This window comes from Brachyhypopomus gauderio, chromosome 5 (genome assembly GCF_052324685.1).
Source record: "Brachyhypopomus gauderio isolate BG-103 chromosome 5, BGAUD_0.2, whole genome shotgun sequence".
In the NCBI taxonomy this organism is placed as follows: Eukaryota; Metazoa; Chordata; class Actinopteri; order Gymnotiformes; family Hypopomidae; genus Brachyhypopomus; species Brachyhypopomus gauderio.
The window spans coordinates 3,395,869-3,416,105 of NC_135215.1; the positions used below are offsets into that span (position 1 = coordinate 3,395,869).

The window sequence follows — 20,237 nt, forward strand, 5'->3', positions numbered from 1 at the left end:
CTCTTTTGAAACTGGATCAATGTAATTCCCCTCTCTCTCTTAACTGATTAATCAGATGGGTCTGAGTTCCATTTGGAAGCGTGCCTGTCTCTCATGCCCACCCCTGAAAGAGGGGCTTGTCTGGGAGGCCTGACCTTGAGTCACCCCCTCTACACGCCTGCCTGCACTCTCTGACCAGTCACGCAGGAAAGTGTCCACAGTTGGGACCACACCAGATAAGAGTTGAGTAGAAGCAGATCTGCTACAGAGAGAGATGTCCGTACACTCAGTGCAAGCAGGTGTGTAGCCTACAGCCATCGGCTCTTGTGCTGAATCTGAATTTGGTATATATTCCGACATGGGCTTTGTTATTTTCATAAGAACATTGTTTATTAATTTACACCTCAGCTCCATATGCCAGGCAGCAATGATTCTGAAATGATGAATCACAAATTTTTCATCACAAGTATATACTGATAACAGGCAGCAGCGTAATCGGATGGATGGAATCCCACATTCCTGATGGGCTTTCACTCTGGCGCTCTCCTCCAGAGCGGGCCGCGCTCGGAGATTTGCGTCCATGTGAGGCTAATATGATGCAACAACTCTCATTTCATCACCACAGGACACCCCTAAGACCAAAGGCCTAACTTAAGGCCTATTAGGCTATGAATTACCTGACATGGGAACGCTCTGAAGTTAAGTCTGACCAGGCTTGGCTTGAGCAAGGGGGGGTCAGCTACGTCTATTTTTATTTTTTTAAACAAATCATGAGGCACTTTACTATCACGTGCGACGAGCCTGATTGCTTAGTTAGTTAAGCATGTGCAGTTGGAGCTATGACGAACTGCACGTGATGCAGTGGGCGGGGCCTAGAGTTGTGCTCTGTGACATCACAGTGGCTCAGGCACCCTCAGCACATGGAAGGATATTAGCATATCCAGGAAGGAACGCGGCACACACTCCTAAGTACACATTGCATTCCTCTCTCACCGCCTTGTATGGAATCCACATTTTGCATCTAATTGCTCTGTATGATCGTGTAAAGAGCAGACATAGAGCGCTTTCATCTGGTGGAGCAGGTCAAATGCCAGACTAAATGGTCTGAATAAAAGTGTCTTTTGTACTGTGTGTACAATTTTGATACAACAGTTGTGCTTAACACCATTAGCAGGTCATTTCAGTTTAGTATCTTCACAGACTTAGTCAGGAGTCAAAACAAGAATTTTAAATCAATCTGCTACTCCTGGTGGTAACTTGTGATACTGTGTGTACAAATGACATCAGCAACTGTAAATTGCCATAAGGAGATCATTTGTACTATTTTTTATCATGGCCTATGTTTGACTCTGAACGTGCCCATCCTCCTCATGAGTAAACTACAATATTATCAGTGATGAGTTTGCATTTCTAAAGTCACAAGCAATCAAATCTAGTTTCAGTTCTTACATGTCCAGTAGTTTCCCAACGTGACCTGCTTCACAAATTTCATCAGTTTATTTTTATTTTTTTTGGACAGTACAAAATTGACCGATCAGACCACAGATAAAAATGACCTTAAATGACAGTTCTAAAGTAAACACCATGCAGACTTACCTGGCCGATCCAGCTATACTCCAGCATTGTGATGACACAGGCTTCTTGACAAGTTGTTCAGGAAAAAAAACTGACAGCCTCACACTTTTCTGCCAGACAATATCACCCGCAACTTCCAAAGTCCACTGGTACCACTAAGCATCAGCAGAACACACACACACACATACACACACAGACACACCACGGACCGCATGCAAACTTGCCCGCATGCACAGCCTTGCTGAAGTTTGGGACTCCTAAGCTTGCGACCTGTTGATAATGAACCTGAACCCATTATTTTGAATCAATGAATTGAAAGAAATAGGGCACGGAATGAAAGGAGCAGGGCCAATTACTGGCGTTCTTTGATGTATAACTCGCTCTCACTCACCCAAACCGCTCTGCGCCTTTTGTCTTTATCCTCTCTGTTATTCATTAATTATTCGGGCCGGGGTCAGAGGTCACTTGCCTAATTGTCCAGACGGTCTGACTTAGAGTATGATGGGGATTCTCCTAGTGCTGACACTCTCTCTGGCTGTGCTCAGCCACCTTGCATTATGCCAATTAATCCAATTCTTTGATTCACCCCTCCTCCTCCTCCTCCTCCCCCTCTCCCTTGTTCATCCTACCTCTTTCTCTCTTCCTCTATACTTCCTTTGTTGAGAGTTGAGTTGGGTTGGTGTGCTGAACTGGTTGCTGGAGGAGTGAACAGGTGATGGTGTAGTGTAGAGGGGTGGAGAGGTGGTGGTGTAGTGTAGAGGGGTGGAGAGGTGATGGTGTAGTGTAGAGGGGTGGAGAGGTGATGGTGTAGTGTAGAGAGGTGGAGAGGTGGTGGTGTAGTGTAGAGGGGTGGAGAGGTGGTGGTGTAGTGTAGAGGGGTGGAGAGGTGATGGTGTAGTGTAGAGAGGTGGAGAGGTGGTGGTGTAGTGTAGAGGGGTGGAGAGGTGGTGGTGTAGTGTAGAGGTGTGGAGAGGTGGTGGTGTAGTGTAGAGGTGTGGAGAGGTCCTGGTGTAGTGTAGAGGGGTGGAGAGGTGGTGGTGTAGTGTAGAGGGGTGGAGAGGTGATGGTGTAATGTAGAGGGGTGGAGAGGTGATGGTGTAGTGTAGAGGTGTGGAGAGGTGATGGTGTGGTGTAGAGGGGTGGAGAGGTGATGGTGTAATGTAGAGGTGTGGAGAGGTCCTGGTGTAGTGTAGAGGGGTGGAGAGGTGGTGGTGTAGTGTAGAGGGGTGGAGAGGTTGTGGTGTAGTGTAGAGGGGTGGAGAGGTGGTGGTGTAGTGTAGAGGGGTGGAGAGGTGATGGTGTAGTGTAGAGGGGTGGAGAGGTGATGGTGTAGTATAGAGGTGTGGAGAGGTGATGGTGTAGTGTAGAGGGGTGGAGAGGTGATGGTGTAGTGTAGAGGTGTGGAGAGGTGATGGTGTAGTGTAGAGGTGTGGAGAGGTGGTGGTGTAGTGTAGAGGTGTGGAGAGGTGATGGTGTAGTGTAGAGGGGTGGAGAGGTGATGGTGTAGTGTAGAGGTGTGGAGAGGTGATGGTGTAGTGTAGAGGGGTGGAGAGGTGGTGGTGTAGTGTAGAGGGGTGGAGAGGTGATGGTGTAGTGTAGAGGGGTGGAGAGGTGATGGTGTAATGTAGAGGTGTGGAGAGGTCCTGGTGTAGTGTAGAGGGGTGGAGAGGTGATGGTGTAGTGTAGAGGGGTGGAGAGGTGATGGTGTAATGTAGAGGGGTGGAGAGGTGGTGGTGTAGTGTAGAGGGGTGGAGAGGTGGTGGTGTAGTGTAGAGGTGTGGAGAGGTCCTGGTGTAGTATAGAGGGGTGGAGAGGTGGTGGTGTAGTGTAGAGGTGTGGAGAGGTGGTGGTGTAGTGTAGAGGGGTGGAGAGGTGATGGTGTAGTGTAGAGGTGTGGAGAGGTGATGGTGTAGTGTAGAGGTGTGGAGAGGTGATGGTGTAGTGTAGAGGGGTGGAGAGGTGGCGGTGTAGTGTAGAGGTGTGGAGAGGTGATGGTGTGGTGTAGAGGGGTGGAGAGGTGATGGTGTAGTGTAGAGGTGTGGAGAGGTGATGGTGTAGTGTAGAGGGGTGGAGAGGTGATGGTGTAGTATAGAGGGGTGGAGAGGTGATGGTGTAGTGTAGAGGGGTGGAGAGGTGGCGGTGTAGTGTAGAGGGGTGGAGAGGTGGTGGTGTAGTGTAGAGGGGTGGAGAGGTGATGGTGTAATGTAGAGGGGTGGAGAGGTGATGGTGTACTGTAGAGGGGTGGAGAGGTGGTGGTGTACTGTAGAGGGGTGGAGAGGTGGTGGTGTAGTGTAGAGGGGTGGAGAGGTGCTGGTGTAGTGTAGAGGTGTGGAGAGGTGCTGGTGTAGTATAGAGGGGTGGAGAGGTGGTGGTGTAGTGTAGAGGTGTGGAGAGGTGGTGGTGTAGTGTAGAGGGGTGGAGAGGTGATGGTGTAGTGTAGAGGTGTGGAGAGGTGATGGTGTAGTGTAGAGGGGTGGAGAGGTGGTGGTGTAGTGTAGAGGGGTGGAGAGGTGATGGTGTAGTGTAGAGGGGTGGAGAGGTGATGGTGTAGAGGTGTGGAGAGGTGATGATGTAGTGTAGAGGGGTAGAGAGGTGGTGGTGTAGTGTAGAGGGGTGGAGAGGTGATGGTGTAGTGTAGAGGGGTGGAGAGGTGATGGTGTAGTGTAGAGGGGTGGAGAGGTGATGGTGTAATGTAGAGGGGTGGAGAGGTGATGGTGTAGTGTAGAGGTGGGTAGAGGTGATGGTGTAGTGTAGAGGTGTGGAGAGGTGATGGTGTAGTGTAGAGGTGTGGAGAGGTGGTGGTGTAGTGTAGAGGGGTGGAGAGGTGATGGTGTAGTGTAGAGGTGTGGAGAGGTGATGGTGTAGTGTAGAGGGGTGGAGAGGTGATGGTGTAGTGTAGAGGTGTGGAGAGGTGATGGTGTAGTGTAGAGGGGTGGAGAGGTGATGGTGTAGTGTAGAGGTGTGGAGAGGTGATGGTGTAGTGTAGAGGGGTGGAGAGGTGATGGTGTAGTGTAGAGGTGTGGAGAGGTGATGGTGTAGTGTAGAGGTGTGGAGAGGTGGTGGTGTAGTGTAGAGGTGTGGAGAGGTGGTGGTGTAGTGTAGAGGGGTGGAGAGGTGGTGGTGTAGTGTAGAGGGGTGGAGAGGTGATGGTGTAGTGTAGAGGTGTGGAGAGGTGGTGGTGTAGTGTAGAGGTGTGGAGAGATGATGGTGTAGTGTAGAGGGGTGGAGAGGTGGTGGTGTAGTAGGGTGGAGAGGTGGTAATTTTCTGTGCCTTTGCTTAGTGACTCAGAAGGCCAGACATACAGTTCTGATTAGCCATCATCATTTAAGCAACAAAAATTCCTGATGGGATTGTAGGGTTCTGAATGGAATCGTTTAAGCATAAAATACCATTTTAGCCTTTTGTGTGTGGACTGTCAACAGTTAAAGGCAGTCAAGGCAGAGAAGCAGTAATGAAACGGTAGTCCACATCATCCAGATATATAAGACTCGCACCCTTTAAATCTACTCCAAACTAAGTATTGGAACAAAACTTGCCAATTCTACTATTGCATCTATTGCGTCATATTTCATTGAATCACTCTTGAATATGGTATTGTATGCCTCTGCAGTACTAATGAAAAGTGGTGTACTACTAAAGTTCCAGTTATGGGGGGCTGATGGTTAGAAATCCTTTTGTGACAAGTAGAAGCATCTTTCTAACTTTTTTATTAAAACTTGTTGCCTTACTTTAAAGAGATTTATGCTTCTTTACGCTGAAAAAAAAACGTAAAGAAAAACTTCTTCAAGTTTAAACTGAGTCTAAACTCCGAGATGCCTTTTTCCCTTCAGAATGTCACTAGTTTTCTACTGCTCTGTGCTGGAAGACCGCTAAGAAATCAAGAAATTCTCTGGCCAAATCAGCATGTTTTTCAGCACAGTCAAGTATCTCATAGCAAATCCAGCTTGTGGCCTAGTTACAACTTTGCCTCTGTCCCAACTTTGCCTCACAGCCTGTGTTTCAACTTTCCCAGGACACGACTCAGGTCCTTCTCCAAGTGAAAAAGAGTTACACACATCCATTAGCAACACTTCACCCTCATTATGCCTCTAAAAATTTACTGTGTAAGTGTGGATTCTTTTATTATAGACTAGAATGGATAATTAAGAATATCTTGTTGTGAAGCCCTATACTGTAGACCATATTCAATCATTCTGTGGCAGAAATGGATCAGTATATATGGTTAATTGGATATTTTCAGCTAGTTATAGTCTGAACTGTATCTACTGTAGTGAATGCAATATTTGTCCACTCTAGTGAAGCATTTCCACAGGTAAAACTTGCATGTCCATCTACTCAGAAAAGAGTGCAAAACAACTTATTTTAAGTTAAATACTATGTATGGTGAGGCAGAATTTAGCTATTATGCTGTTTTTAAATTTATACAGTTGTGTGGGAATATTAAATGGACCACAACATGAGATGATTTTACATCTAAACTGAACACTTTCTTATCTCACCACGCTTTCAGCACTGTACTCTCAGCTCCTACTGTAGACAATTTATTTTAATTTATTTTAATCTTTTTTCTCAACACTTTATGTGTTTAATCAGATTTTATGCACTTAATATATTTTATTAATCATATTTATTTTAATTCAATTTCAACCATAATTTAATCTTTCATTTTATTTCTTTAAATGAACCATAGTATTTTCCCTCTTTTAATTTTCACACTCCGGCACACCACGAACGCACACACACTCACACGTTCCTGTCAATCACCGCCCTTGGCCACGCCCTCGCTTCAATCACCTGCTGATTAGTTCACTCCGTTTCCCTGTTCCCAGTCTCTCCTGCACCTTATTTAAACCCCAGCCTGTTATGGACTACACACCTAGCTGCCATCTCCTGCTTTGTTCAAACCTGTCGTTTGGCGAGACGAGCTCCACCATCAGCAGCGATCAATTGGTTTGCTGTGTGAAGGACTGTGACCGCCCTGACTCTGTACTCTGAGTTTTAACAATTTGTCGTGGTATGGAAACCTAACAGTGAAGTACAGGAATAAGCTGGTCCAGGTGGTTAAACAGGCCAGTAAAATCATTGGAGACAAACTGTTGTCATTAGAGAACTTATACAGTCGATCTTTATCAAACAGGGCAACTGGGGTCTACAATGATCATACCCATCCCCTTAACTCATCATTTCAGTTACTGCCATCAGGTAGGAGACTTAAAGTTCCATTAGCTAAGAAGAATGGGTACAAAAAATCATTTGTTCCTTCTGCTGTGAATATTTTGAACAGTGGAATTATACATAAAGCTCGTACATAGTGGGAATTGTATTTACGTAAATATTTTTGTGTGTACTTGTGTAACTGTATGTATTTGTCTGCCAAACTGCCAAAGATAATTTTCCATTTTATGCAATTTTAATGGACAATAAAGTTTTATCTATCTATCTATCTATCTATCTATCTATCTATCTATCTATCTATCTACACACTACCTGCTCTTCTGATGATCCGACACTCATATAGCTGAATGGGCCTCCTCGTGTCACGCCCATTGTCTCGCGCTCGTCACCTTTCCTGTCCTGTCTGTCCGCCTGCGTGGAGAACCCTGAGGCACACCCTGACACTCTGCGCCATCCAGTTAATGGCAGCGCGTGTCCCCCTCAATGCGAGGTCCATCCCCTCTCTGAAGAAGAGAACGCTATAAGGGAGCGCTACATCTGCTAGCGTGCTCATCTGCTAGCGTGCTCTGAGTATTATTCAGCTAGCGTCGTTGTGAAAAAGAAGGACCGTGGGCTGAGACCATGCTCAGAACACCAGAGTTATAAATGCCTTTATAGAAAGTACCATCACCCTCTGCCACTAGTTCCAACGGCCCTAGAACAGCCCAGACAGGTGAGGTACTACACTTAGCTGGATCTTCATGGCACAGAGAACCTGATCAGGATCAAAGAAGGTTGAGGAGCAGAAAACCGCCTTCAGTACCACCCCTGGCCACTACAAGAATATCCTTCTCCCGTGTGGACTCACCACAGTATCCTCTGAGCTTCAGGTTCTCATTAACGAGGTCCCCCGGGAAATCATGGGTAGAACCATCATCGTTTATCTCAACGACATCTTGATCTATTCGCCTTCCCTGGACCAACGTGTCCACGATGTATGGCAGGTCCTCCGCGTTTTCCTGCAGAGCGGTCTGTGCTGCAAACGTGTGAGCTCCATTTCTGGGAGGTTTTCTATCTCGGCTACCTCGTTAACACGATCGGTGTGCATACGCAGACATGGTGCAAACCCAGTGGCTCAGGACCCAAATGCGACATGATCTACAGTGTTTCCTGGGGTTCGCTAACTTCTGCTGTAGGCTCATCGGGGACTTCAGGACTAAGGCCTAACCCCGGACTAACCTCCTCCACGGCCTCCAGGGCCAGCTGAAACGGGACCCGGCAGCCACATTGGCTTATCCTTAAAGAGGCATTCACAACCTCCCCTGTCCTCCAGTGTCCTGTCCTATGGTTTTGATTATGATGAACAGATATTAAGTTACTTTTGTATTTCTGGCATAGCCAGAGCTTAATGTGTGTGCTTTAAATAATAAAGGAACCCTTCTGGACACAAAGGATGTATTATTCCAGGTACTAACATCCCATAATCCAATGAGGGGGCAGAGCAGTTGAAAGCTGACCAATTAATGAATAATGATGCATCAGCAAGGATCTTCATGGCACATTATCTTCACAAGAACACACCGCATAACAGCCCAAGTGGGCTCCATCCTGCAAAAAAAGCATCTCTTTCAGCACCCGTGTCAGGGCGACGCCATGGCTAATTGAGGCGGTGGGGGCCGTGGGGCTCGAGTGCGGGGCAGTAGCACTAGAGATGGTCGGGGGCGATACGCTGCGTTAAGACCCACAGTGGACCAGTGTGATGTGGAGCTGCTCACTCACTCCACACACTCACACAGTCTCATGCTGAACAGAAGCCAAAGGTCAGATTAAACAGATGCATCTTTAAAGACTGAGCAAAGACAAACTTAGCTGTTGCTCCTTCCTGTGGTATAAAGAACACTACCAGGAAGGGAATATGTATCACACCTAAACGTTTTGCAACTGTGTTTTTTTTGTCACTTCTTTCTGGGTTTTCTATATTATAATGATCTAATTATGAAACAAAACACAGCCAAAAGTAATAAAAGTTAGCAACAGACCGTTGCTTCATAGTTTTACAGTGTGTAAGCGTGAGAGAGCAAATGAAACTCCAAAGCACTGTTTGTTATGCACCCCTGTCTGTTCCCCTCTGGCCAGTTTATGCCCCTCTGGAGGTTTCGGGCACAGAGAAACACCCTTCTCTCCACAAAAGCCCTCTACTGGCACAGTCTCCCTGCCATGGGCCGTCCCATTTTGAATCCTATTAGAGGCTCATCTTGGTTTAACTGAAAAAGACTACCGACTTCACTCAATTAGCACTAATAGGATTACAGTGTTGGTATGTGCGGGGAGGTTTAAATAAGGCTGGAATTTTGGCAGGCACCTGCTACATGTTCGGCTTTGACCACGTAAGGCGGAGTATGTGGACTCATTAAGGGATCAGGCTGATGCCAGCTCTCTAAATGCCTCCATGAAGGAGGGGGGAGGAGTAAGAAGTGGTCGCTTGTTCGCATGCACACCACCACAAACCTCTACCCATTGGCCCAGCCATGCCAGCTACCATCGGTGAGTCAAGCTGTGGTTCCTGCACACAGAGCATTTAGACGGCTTCTGCCTTAATCCCATTAATGGGCAACAGCTCGGGCAGATCAAAGCGTCTGAGAGTGGGCCTTACAATGAAAGCAGAGTACAACCATGCTCATACAACACCAGGAACATCACTATCTGCTCTGTCTAGTCTGAGGAAAGTCCTGCCGGTTCACAGCTTGGACCACAATTTAATGGCCTGACAAAAGGAGAAGGAGCTTGATTAGATGTGGTCTGGGGATTTCAGGTGTTTTGATGAAAGCTATGTCTGAACATGGAAGCCGCCATTGTGCTACTCAGTGGCACTAACACTCTAACACTGGCACTAACACTAACACTGGTACTAACACTCTAACACTGGTACTAACACTCTAACACTGGCACTAACACTCTAACACTGGCACTAACACTGGCACTAACACTCTAACACTGGCACTAACACTCCAACACTGGTACTAACACTCTAACACTGGTACTAACACTCTAAAACTGGCACTAACACTAACACTGGCACTAACACTCTAACACTGGTACTAACACTCTAAAACTGGCACTAACACTAACACTGGTACTAACACTCTAACACTGGTACTAACACTCTAACACTGGCACTACCACTGTAAAACTGGCACTAACACTCTAACACTGGTACTAACACTAACACTGGCACTAACACTAACACTGGCACTAACACTAACACTGGTACTAACACTCTAACACTGGCACTAACACTCTAACACTGGTACTAACACTAACACTGGCACTAACACCAACACTGGCACTAACACTAACACTGGCACTAACACTCTAACACTGGCACTAACACTCTAACACTGGTACTAACACTGGCACTAACATTAACACTGGCACTAACACTCTAACACTGGCAGTAACACTAACACTGGTACTAACACTCTAACACTGGTACTAACACTAACACTGGCACTAACACTCTAACACTGGCACTAACACTAACACTGGCACTAACACTAACACTGGCACTAACACTCTAACACTGGCACTAACACTAACACTGGCACTAACACTCTAACACTGGCACTAACACTTTAACACTGGCACTAACACTAACACTGGCACTAACACTCTAACACTGGCACTAACACTGGCACTAACACTCTAACACTGGTACTAACACTGGGGCTTCTTGATGTCTTCTGAGGTTTCGGTGCTGGGACGTTTGGGAAGTGGAGGTGAAGCTGATGGAGGTGATGGAGATGGTGGAGGTGATGGAGGTGATGGAGATGGTGGAGGTGATAAAGATGATGGAGATGGTGGAGATGATGGAAATGGTGGAGATTATGGAGACGGTGGAGATGGTGGAGATGGTGGAAATGGTGGAAATGATGGAGATGGTGGAGATGGTGGAGATAATGGAGATGGTGGAGATGATGGAAGATGGGAATGGTGGAAATGATAGAGATGGTGGAGATGGTGGAGATGGTGGAAATGGTGGAAATGGTGGAGATGGTTGGCATGTGTACCATACACTCATGTCCCAGTGCAGGCGTGGAGCTGCTGAGCTGAGGCCAGTCTGATGAGTCTGAATGTCTCTAGTATTCTTATTTCTCAAATTCATTCTGGTCTGTCCTCAGCCAACTCTGTCATAGAATCTGAATTCACAGGCAGACATACGGTTTATTTAGTTGTGTTTCTTCAGTCATGTCTTCAGTCATGCCCTTCCTGATTAACATACCATGAAAAAGAAACTGGTTACTGACATGATAAAACAAAATCACATTCCTTAGGGGTACGTCAGCATGTAACTTCCCAGTAACGCTACTATAACTGTGGTTTGTTCCTGCTCTGTTGGGATCTCCAGTTAGGTCCACGGTGATGATGCCTGTTGTGGTGTGCACTGTTGCACTGGCTGGTTTTTCTGTGTCGTTGTCACAGCCCATTGCGCCCCCCCCCCCCCCCACCTCACTGACGCCAGTAGGCAAGACAACCCAGCCTGGCCACGAGCCAGTCGGGATGGGTGGTCCCCCCCGAGTCACATCTCAACCCCAGTGGCTCAGCCAGCCAGGAGCCAAGCCTCCTCCTCACCCCCCTGGATGGATTTGCCCTCTGCAACCCTTCCAATTTTACCCCGTACTACAAAGCTCCTCCTGCACTACAATCCCTGGACCCCCAATATCAGCAGCACAGCAGGGGCCTCCTTGTACATACACAGTTATGGATCTTTTTCTGCCCATCTGTGTGTGTGTGTGTGTGTGTGTGTGTGTGTGTGTGTGTGTGTGTGTGTGTGTGTGTGTGTGTGTGAGCGCATCAAGGGACACCTCCTTTCTGAAAGTCTCTTTTTTAGACACAGGTTGAACCGAGCTCTCATCCACATGTACACACACATACCCTTTAAACATGAAAGGCTTCCTGTCGAACAGACCAAACACAAGTTCACTTTGATGTGTTCGCCCTCCCTCCAGAAGCCCCCAACACCCCCAACACCCCCAACACCCCCAACACTCTCCCAGTCTACTGCCCTCTCTACCCCCCAGACTGTGTGCTGCTCTACTTCTTCATTCTCAGAAGACTTTTCCGCCCCTTGAAGGTTTAGAAGGAGAAACTGCTATTGCAGCAAGTCTGCCTTGGTTTACACACACACACAAACACACACACGCACACACACACACACACACACACACACAAACACAGTGTTTGAATGGCACGATTACAGTGACATAGACTTAATGTTCTGTCACTGCTTAAGCCCGGCTTAATGCACAAACAATGCTGCCACAATCTTCCCAGGGTCAGAATTCCAGAGAAATGACTCTTGCCACACAAAGAGCCATTTGGGTGGTTTATTCCTGAGTCTGCGAACATCGGCATGTGTGTGTAATCATATTATGGGGTTAAGTGCCATCCACAGCAGGCAGGAGAAAATATCCAGGTTTTAGCTCAAACACACCAGTTTATTCATGTATTAGCAAAAGGATATGAGCATACTGAGCCATTTAGTTCCTTGTTTAGTTTTACTAAACATATCCATTTAGGTATTTTGTTTTATTTCAAATACTTCTGAATCTGCTGTAGGTCATTATGCATTTCTAATGCCACTAATTGTAGCATTCATATGATCATAACATGACAGCATCACCCAGCTCTTTCTTGAGAATGTGTATATGCGGTCTAGACATTGTAAGGTTTTGACGTTGGTGCGTGGTGTCAGATATTCTTTTCATGAATCAGCCCTGAGCAGATGGAGGAATACATGAACTGAAACCAAAAGAAAATGTCTGAAATTAAAAGTGTGCATGTTAAAATGAAAACCACAAAAAGTGTCTGACACGAATTTCCCCCCGAGTGGAAGCAGCTGGAAGATGTGCGTAGCTTCATTTCTCTGAGAAAATTAACACACACACACACACACACACACACACACACACACACACACACACACACACACACACACACACACACACACTCGCACACACACACACACACACACACACACACACACACACACACACACACACACACACACTATCCACAGCACCCATGGCCTCATCTGTTACTTGTTCATTCACAATCCCTGAGATGTTTCATTTTTGTCATATTAAAAATGCAGCGAAACACTCATTTGTGGATTCTAAGGCATCCCTCACCTCAGTTACAGGTGTACACCTTCATTTATGTCCTTTAGCAAAGAGACCCGTAGACAGTCTATGTCTGTGTTTGCTTTATGAGGCAAAGTTACACAACAGTCGCCACCATTAAAGTAATCGTTATCACCATTAGCGACCTCGTTACAATGATCGTTGTTATCAGTATAAGCCAGGTTATCATCACCACCTTCATCAGCAAAGCAGTTCAATGAACATTCACCTGTTAAAAGCCGAGAAGTCCACAGCTAATCAAAGAAGCAACATCTCATAAGATGTGTTTCAGAGACTGCAGGCGTACAGTCCCGGAACAAGAACAATTATGTCACACCTTATCTCAGGACTTCATACTGGAACGGTGCCAGTCTCATACTGAGGAAGCTGGACGTCTCTAAAGTTCTTCTTTCATGTTGTTCCAGGCTGTGCCTTGATCTGAAGCCCTTTAAATACCTGACGCTACGCCACACGGCGGCGTTAAAGTGAAGTGGGCTGGCCCGGCCAGCTGAGTGGCAGAGAGGCGAAGGAGGTGGACTGTACCTTGTAGGAAGGGGAGGGCTGGCTCCAGGCTGGGGGCTGCAGATGGTGCAGGGAGGAATGCTGGGAGGCGTGGCTGTGGGCGTGGCCGTGGGTGTAGTGGGCGTGGCCGTAGGGCCATGGACCACAGTTCCACTCACTCTCCTGCTTCACTCCACTCCCCATAACGAACATGGGAGCTCTTGGGTGAGGCTGGAACATTCTGGAAATCTGACGCACTGGAAAATGAAGTGAAGTAGTCATGATAATGCTCACACACGTTACTGTAACACAGCTGGAAAATGTGTGGCTTACATATGATGACACATGGGCACATTTGGCTTTTGGTTGTAATGTTTACAGTTTTTTATGACTGCTAACATGCGTTTGTCCAATCTGTAGTCACATTTTCAAAACTCTAAACACAGTGAACACAACATCAGTCTTCAGTGGCTATGCAATTAGTACAATTCATGTTGTTTTTGCACAAAATCCAGTCATTTTACATGTTTCTATAATGCTTACATTTTCTATACACACAATATCCAATAACAAAATTCTGGATCATTTTTGTCTTATTTACAAATGCTTGCACACAGCATGTCAAAAATGAAAACCTAAGGTTCAAAACCTTAAATATTGTATAAAATGCAAAGTTCTCCAAAAACAAAGGCAGCTGAAAAGCTATTACTGTAATACATATTTTTTGTACATATAGATCAATTACACAATTAAATAAAATGAAGTACAGTAATGTACCTGGTCAAGAGAGGAGCAAATATAACTATTTGTTCTGCAATCTCAAGTGCTGGTTTGGTTCTTCACAAATGCCAGGTTGGTCCCTATAACAGTGACCTCCTTCTTTCGTTTTTGAATGAACTCTACCAACAACTGGTTCCAGAAGCAGAAATGAAACAGGTGGGATGAAACACGAGGACATTTGTGATGGGACGATGTAGCATTTTGTCATTCTCATGTCATCACAAACTGGTTTATAGACCATCCAAGAGTGATGTCCCTTTTCCTCCCGCCCATCTCGCCTTTCCTCAAAACCACTAAGGAACTTTTTTCAGTCTGGAGGTTGAAGGTGTATGATCATCAGCCCCATGAGCAAATGTCCCTGCTGCATGCAATGGATCCCGGCTGCAGAGACATTTCAGCTGAAGACTGCCAGGGGTGAATAAGGCATACCAAGCTCTTCTATCCCAGGTGCATAGCAAGGGCCAACATCAGTGGCCAACTGCTGACACGTATATTTTTACACATATGGGACCATGACTAATTATGTTTACAATTATGGTAATTATTTTTGGGTTAGGCTACAATTTACAGTAATGTCTCTAATGCAGTCAAATATAATCTTTTCTGCAAAACTGTTACTGACTCCTTTTTTGTCTAATCTACATTCCATATAGTACCTAACAGTAAATATCACTCATTGTGTAGACAGTATGTTGCCAAAAATGTACATTTGAAAAAAAAGTCCAAATGAAGCGGATTACAGTAAAAATGAACTGACTAAGAAAACAACAGATGTTACTGTAAAATATCTGTTGTTTGCTGGGAGAGAGTAAAATATTACATGTAATGGTGTTTCTGTACTGCCATCAAATGTTAGTTTTTTTACAGTGGTTGTGCAGTGATTGACTATGTTCATCTCGAAAAGAGAATATGTGCTAGTGTTTGAAAGAATGATTGGATACTGAACCAGGTTTGCTGTGTTTTAACAAATTTGGTGTATAAAGAGAAAACTTTGTTTGCGTTGTGAAATGCAGAGTTGGTATTAACTATTTGGCTATTTGTATGAGGTAAATGTATTGCTGAGTTTTGAAAATGTATCTCAAGTATTGGGAAACGCATGTTAGCAGTCATAAAAAACTGTAAGATTGCCACATGCCAGCACCTGATATACAGTATAAACCCAGATTATCAGAGGATAATCTTACCACCAAGAATCTTAGATTACCTTATTGTCTCACATAACATCTGCCTTTTGGCTCGGAGTGACAGGTTGCATAACCTGGAGAAATATTATGCCCAACCACTGTAAGCTCAGCATTCAGTAACATGATTCAGAAACATGAGCTGCTCTAGTTTCAACAGAGTTTACTGCTCCACCAAAGTTCTTTGATGCTTTGCAAACTTTTCACTGCAGCCTGTATTTTTGCGCTCGCACTGAGCAGGGAAAGGTCTCACAGAACCGGACCGGACCTGCAGTGACTTTCGGCTGCCGTCCGCTCAGCGCCGACAGCTGCAGCGTCTCATCGTGGCAGATTGGCATCATGTCCGGACCGGCCGGCGTGGCGGGCCAGCGGACCCGGTCCCTGCGCCCTGTCCCTTCAAAGTCCGCATGGCGGGGTCAGGCTGTGGCTCCCCGTCGTAATTGGCTTATTAGGGAGTCCACGTCTCGTGCGAGGGTGCGGAACTGCTTCTCCTGACCAACGCCGGGTGCTGATGAATGTGAGAGGCATGCTGGGAAATGGGTGGTCAAGAGATTAGGCTGCAGGCCAGGGTTCTGCGCTTAACGGGATGGGGCCACAGTCCGCTAAGCAAGCCGGACGGGAGCGTCCCAGACTCGTAACATAAAGCCTCGGGAAAATGCAAAGCCTCGGTCTGGCCGCGACTGATGCGAGCTGGCGGTTATCCGGCTCGTCTGAACGCGCTAAGCCGCCGTGATGTTCAGCTACGCAGCTCGCTCCTCGTGGGTGTAATGGGCCTCCATTAGGCTGCATGTGGTACCGAGAGCGCTGCTCCCAGCCAGAGGGGCCCTGCCGTGGGCTACGGTGCACAGAGCGCGCGGGACACAGGCCCTTAACGGGACCCGCTGACTGCGGGATCCTGCCACCTCACACGGGAGGTAATTGGAGAGGCTCTGTCTGTTCTCTCCTCCTTGTCTCGTCTGTGCTCTGTGCAATTGGCGTTAAATTTCTTCCATCGCACTCGTTCAGTCTTCCCTGTTCTCTCGCTTTTTATCCCAGAATCCCAGAGAGTAATTGCGGACTCCGGGCCCTGGTTAAATTTGAAGATCGCCAGAAGTAGTGAGGGGTGTTGTGTGTGTGTGTGTGTGTGTGTGTGTGTGGGGGGGCGTTGAATTCCAGGGGACAGTGTCTGGTTTAGCCTGCACCATTTTCAACAATTGTCCGTGTCTGCACGTGACGAGTCTGTGTCTGTGCTGGCCTCTATTTGTATGGATGCTTTTCTATAAGCCAGAAGGTCTGTATTCTTGCTGAACAATACAGGCATTTCATATGGGTAATAAACTAACAAGGCCTCTTTCAACAAGATAATAACAGTAAACACGGCTTTTGTCCCAGCCACCAACTCTCTGTCACTTTGCACTTGTTGGCAAATTTCTAGCTCAAATATTTCGAGCCATTTACCAATTAATGCCTTTAGTGGTACTTTAGCGAACACTGAAGGCCTATACTTGGACATCGTCTTAATGAACGGCTAACACCAGTGGCACTTGGATATTGCGGTCTCTACCGCAAGTTCCCACCACAGCGCTAGTGCAGTCCTACTCCCTCACTAATGGTTTAGTGTGGGCAAGTAAACCTGTGCGGATGAAGGATAAAGGGACAGGATGACACATGCCTAGCCTTTCTCCAGGCGCTAGGCTTCAGGACACATCACAGAACCGCGGGCCCGGCCCGGCGTGTGTGACCAGCGTGTGAGGATGGCACTACAGTCAGAAGAGAGGGGGAGAGAGAGTGAAGGAAGCAGTTTGTGTGTGTGTGTGTGTGTGTGTGTGTGTGTGTGTGTGTGTGTGTGTGTGTGTGTGTGTGTGAGCGTGGTCCCTCAGGATGTGTTATAGGCTGATGGGTTCCTCTTTCCCCACGGGCCTCATTAAAAGGTTTCCATCAGGAACACCACTGTGTGACGCTCCACACCTCCAACAGTCAGCCTTTCCACCCAGCTCTGTCCTCACCAACGCAGCCGTGGTGTGTGTGTGTGTGTGTGTGTGTCCCCACCCCCCCACGCTCACTGCTTCGCTCCAGCTCACACCTGACTGCCAGCCATTCACGCTGCTTTGTCGCCCGCCGTCCCACTGCAGGCTCCTATTTATTTGTTCTTTGCCCCACTAATTCTTTCCGGCTCCTTCCGAGAGCGTTCGCCTGCCTCTCTGCGTCCGCCGCCCCAGTCACTGAACCAGGACACAGACTGAACACCTCAGCGCTTCAGACAGATATAAGACACATATAACGTACCTGAGCAGGGACTTGGAGGACTACATACTGTGCACTGCTACATATACACGTACAGAACTTTTGGTGGGTTCGTTTTAATGTATTTATTTGGTAATATGCCTTTTCTTCTTTGTTTTCTCTCCCCAAAATCAGTCAGAAGTGACATGTCTGTGGAACAGATCAAACCTGCACATTTGTTTTTTGGTGTGGTATCAAAGTTGGTATCACGCACTCTGATGCTCTAATCATGTGGGGTTGACACACTGGTCAGAGTTCACCCATCAGAGCTTCTCGCACCCTGGGCTCCACAGACTGACACCAACAGCAGATAACCAGAAGATCGAAAGGTTCAAAGGCTCCTGTTCAGTAGATGGGCCACCTTTCCAGTGCCTTATGCTGGCTTTGGACTTCACTGTAACACCTGAATCAGTCCCCCCCCCCTCCAAGGAGATGGCTGGGCCGCTGTGGATTCGTGCACGTCTGGACAGTACCCCCCCCTCACCCTCTCGAGAGGCGGCGGAGAGCGCAGACCCCCGGCCAATAGGCGAGCGGCGAGCCTGTCAATGTCATCTGTGACTGGTCAAGGGCAGACAGTGCCTCACCTTCTGTTGAACCCTGCCGCCCGCACTGATTGGACGAGGCGAGAGGAGTCTGGCTTGTGGCCGGACCCTGCGTGAGGCGCGGCCGAGCGCGGCTTGGGTGGCGGTCTGGAGAGTCTCACTCCAGCAGGCACTCCTGCGCTGAAGAGCATGGAGAGATCCTTCATCAGCACGTCACCGCAATAGCACTCCACACGAGAGCGAACGCACCCCATCACCGGCCGCCGACAACAAGCCAATTCACGGCCCTCCCTGTTATTAAGCAATAGCAAGTCTGAGAACAAGCGCCAAGACTTCCAGCTCGTGCCCTTTCTGAACTTAACTGGGCCGGATGAGTTGTATACTGTGCGGCTCAATGTTGGAAACCGAGGCATTTAGGTGCTATACCACTACCTACCACAAGAGGTCGTTGTTTTCTCCATATTTACTGTAGTGTGATCATGTAACCTCCCAATTGCGTGCTGCAGATTTATAACGGTTGGAACTTTTTTGGAACTGGAGATGAGTGGAGACAAACTCACGGACCCTAGAGGAGTGATGTGAGTGACGTGACTGAATGCGTTGCTCATTAAAAGCTCTATGGTTAATTACAGACACTGTGACCCCAGCTTTGGGCTGAGCAGTGGACCCCTGGACTGAGTGGCAGTGCTGCTACAATGTGCTCACGTCTGATCCATCGCTTAAAAACAGGCAGGATGGGAGGAAATTGTGCAATAACACAACGGAGCCGGGCTGATTCTGAAGAATGACACGCAGCTCGGTGCCCAGCACAACCCCCCCCCCCCCCCCCCCCCCCACACACAGACACACACACACACACACACACACACACACACACACACACACACACACACACACACACACATACACACACACACACACACACACACACACTGCGGAAGACTCACTTCTGCTGTAGTCCACCTAGCTGAGCCCACGCTTCTACACACAGCCTGTTTGCATTATGCACCGGGCACTTCCTAGTACGCACTGCACACTTCAAACTGCACACTACACACTTCAAACTGCACACTACACACTTCAAACTGCACACTGCACACTTCAAACTGCACACTACACATGTCAAACTGCACACTACACACTTCAAACTGCACACCGCACACTTCAAACTGCACACCACACACTTCAAACTGCACACTGCACACTTTACACTCCTCATCGCACACTTTAAGTTGCACACTGCACAGTGTTTTAATGAACACTCTTCTCCTGTGCTCCACACAGCTCAGCCCCCACCCCTACACCCCTACACCCCTACACCCCCACCCCTACACCCCCCACCCCTACACCCCTACACCCCCACACCCCCACCCCCCTGCTAGACGTCCCTGATATACAGCAGCCCTATTTTTAATCAGCATTCCCTTCTGCCACACAACCTCTGGAGTTCAGTCATCATGAGAACAGAAGCTGTACCTCCGAGCGTGTTTGTTTGGGTTCTTTACTCTGGTTCTGGTGTGTGACCCTGAGCCATATGGTGCTGAGTTTGAGAGGTGCAGCGTTGCGCTCCCCACACTGCTCAGAGCTCCTGGGGCTCTGGGGCTCTCTACTGCCCCCTACTGCCCCCTACTGCCCCCTACTACCCCCTACTACCCCCTACTACCCCCCTGCCCTCATTCACCCTCACGCCTCTCCCTCCACTGGTCAATCATCATCTGTCCATCACATGCTTGTGGTTGTTGACAAACTCCCGTCATCCACTTAAGATTCCAGGAAATCTCCGATACCCTTCATCAATGTCTTCTGCTTTTCACAAAATGCTACATTTATGCCACATTTCATTTCTTTCTGGGTGTTATTTTGAAGACCCGGGGCTTTGCATCGCCTGTGTGCTGTAGTCCATCATTTCTGCGCTGTACATCCACGTTTACGTTTCACTGTACAGACGAACGCTTGGTCCTTTGCACACTGCTCACTTTTGTGCAAAGTCATGGGCCACGTGTCACGGCGTGAGTCACTGGAGAACCCAGCATAGGTGCCACGCTCATCCACACCTGCTCCCCTTCATACATGCCGAGTGCAA

The 20,237-nt window shown here is 47.5% G+C and overlaps 1 protein-coding gene across 1 annotated transcript in view; it reads right to left on the minus strand.

Moving 5' to 3' along the window:
* Positions 1-20,237, minus strand: part of tfec (transcription factor EC) — a 39,593-nt gene that overhangs the window by 18,233 nt on the left and 1,123 nt on the right. Inside the window, exon 2 of the mRNA XM_077004938.1 lies at positions 13,432-13,646. Coding sequence (XP_076861053.1) covers positions 13,432-13,629 — 198 coding nt within the window. The 5' untranslated portion in view covers positions 13,630-13,646. The remainder of the gene's footprint in view (positions 1-13,431; positions 13,647-20,237) is intronic.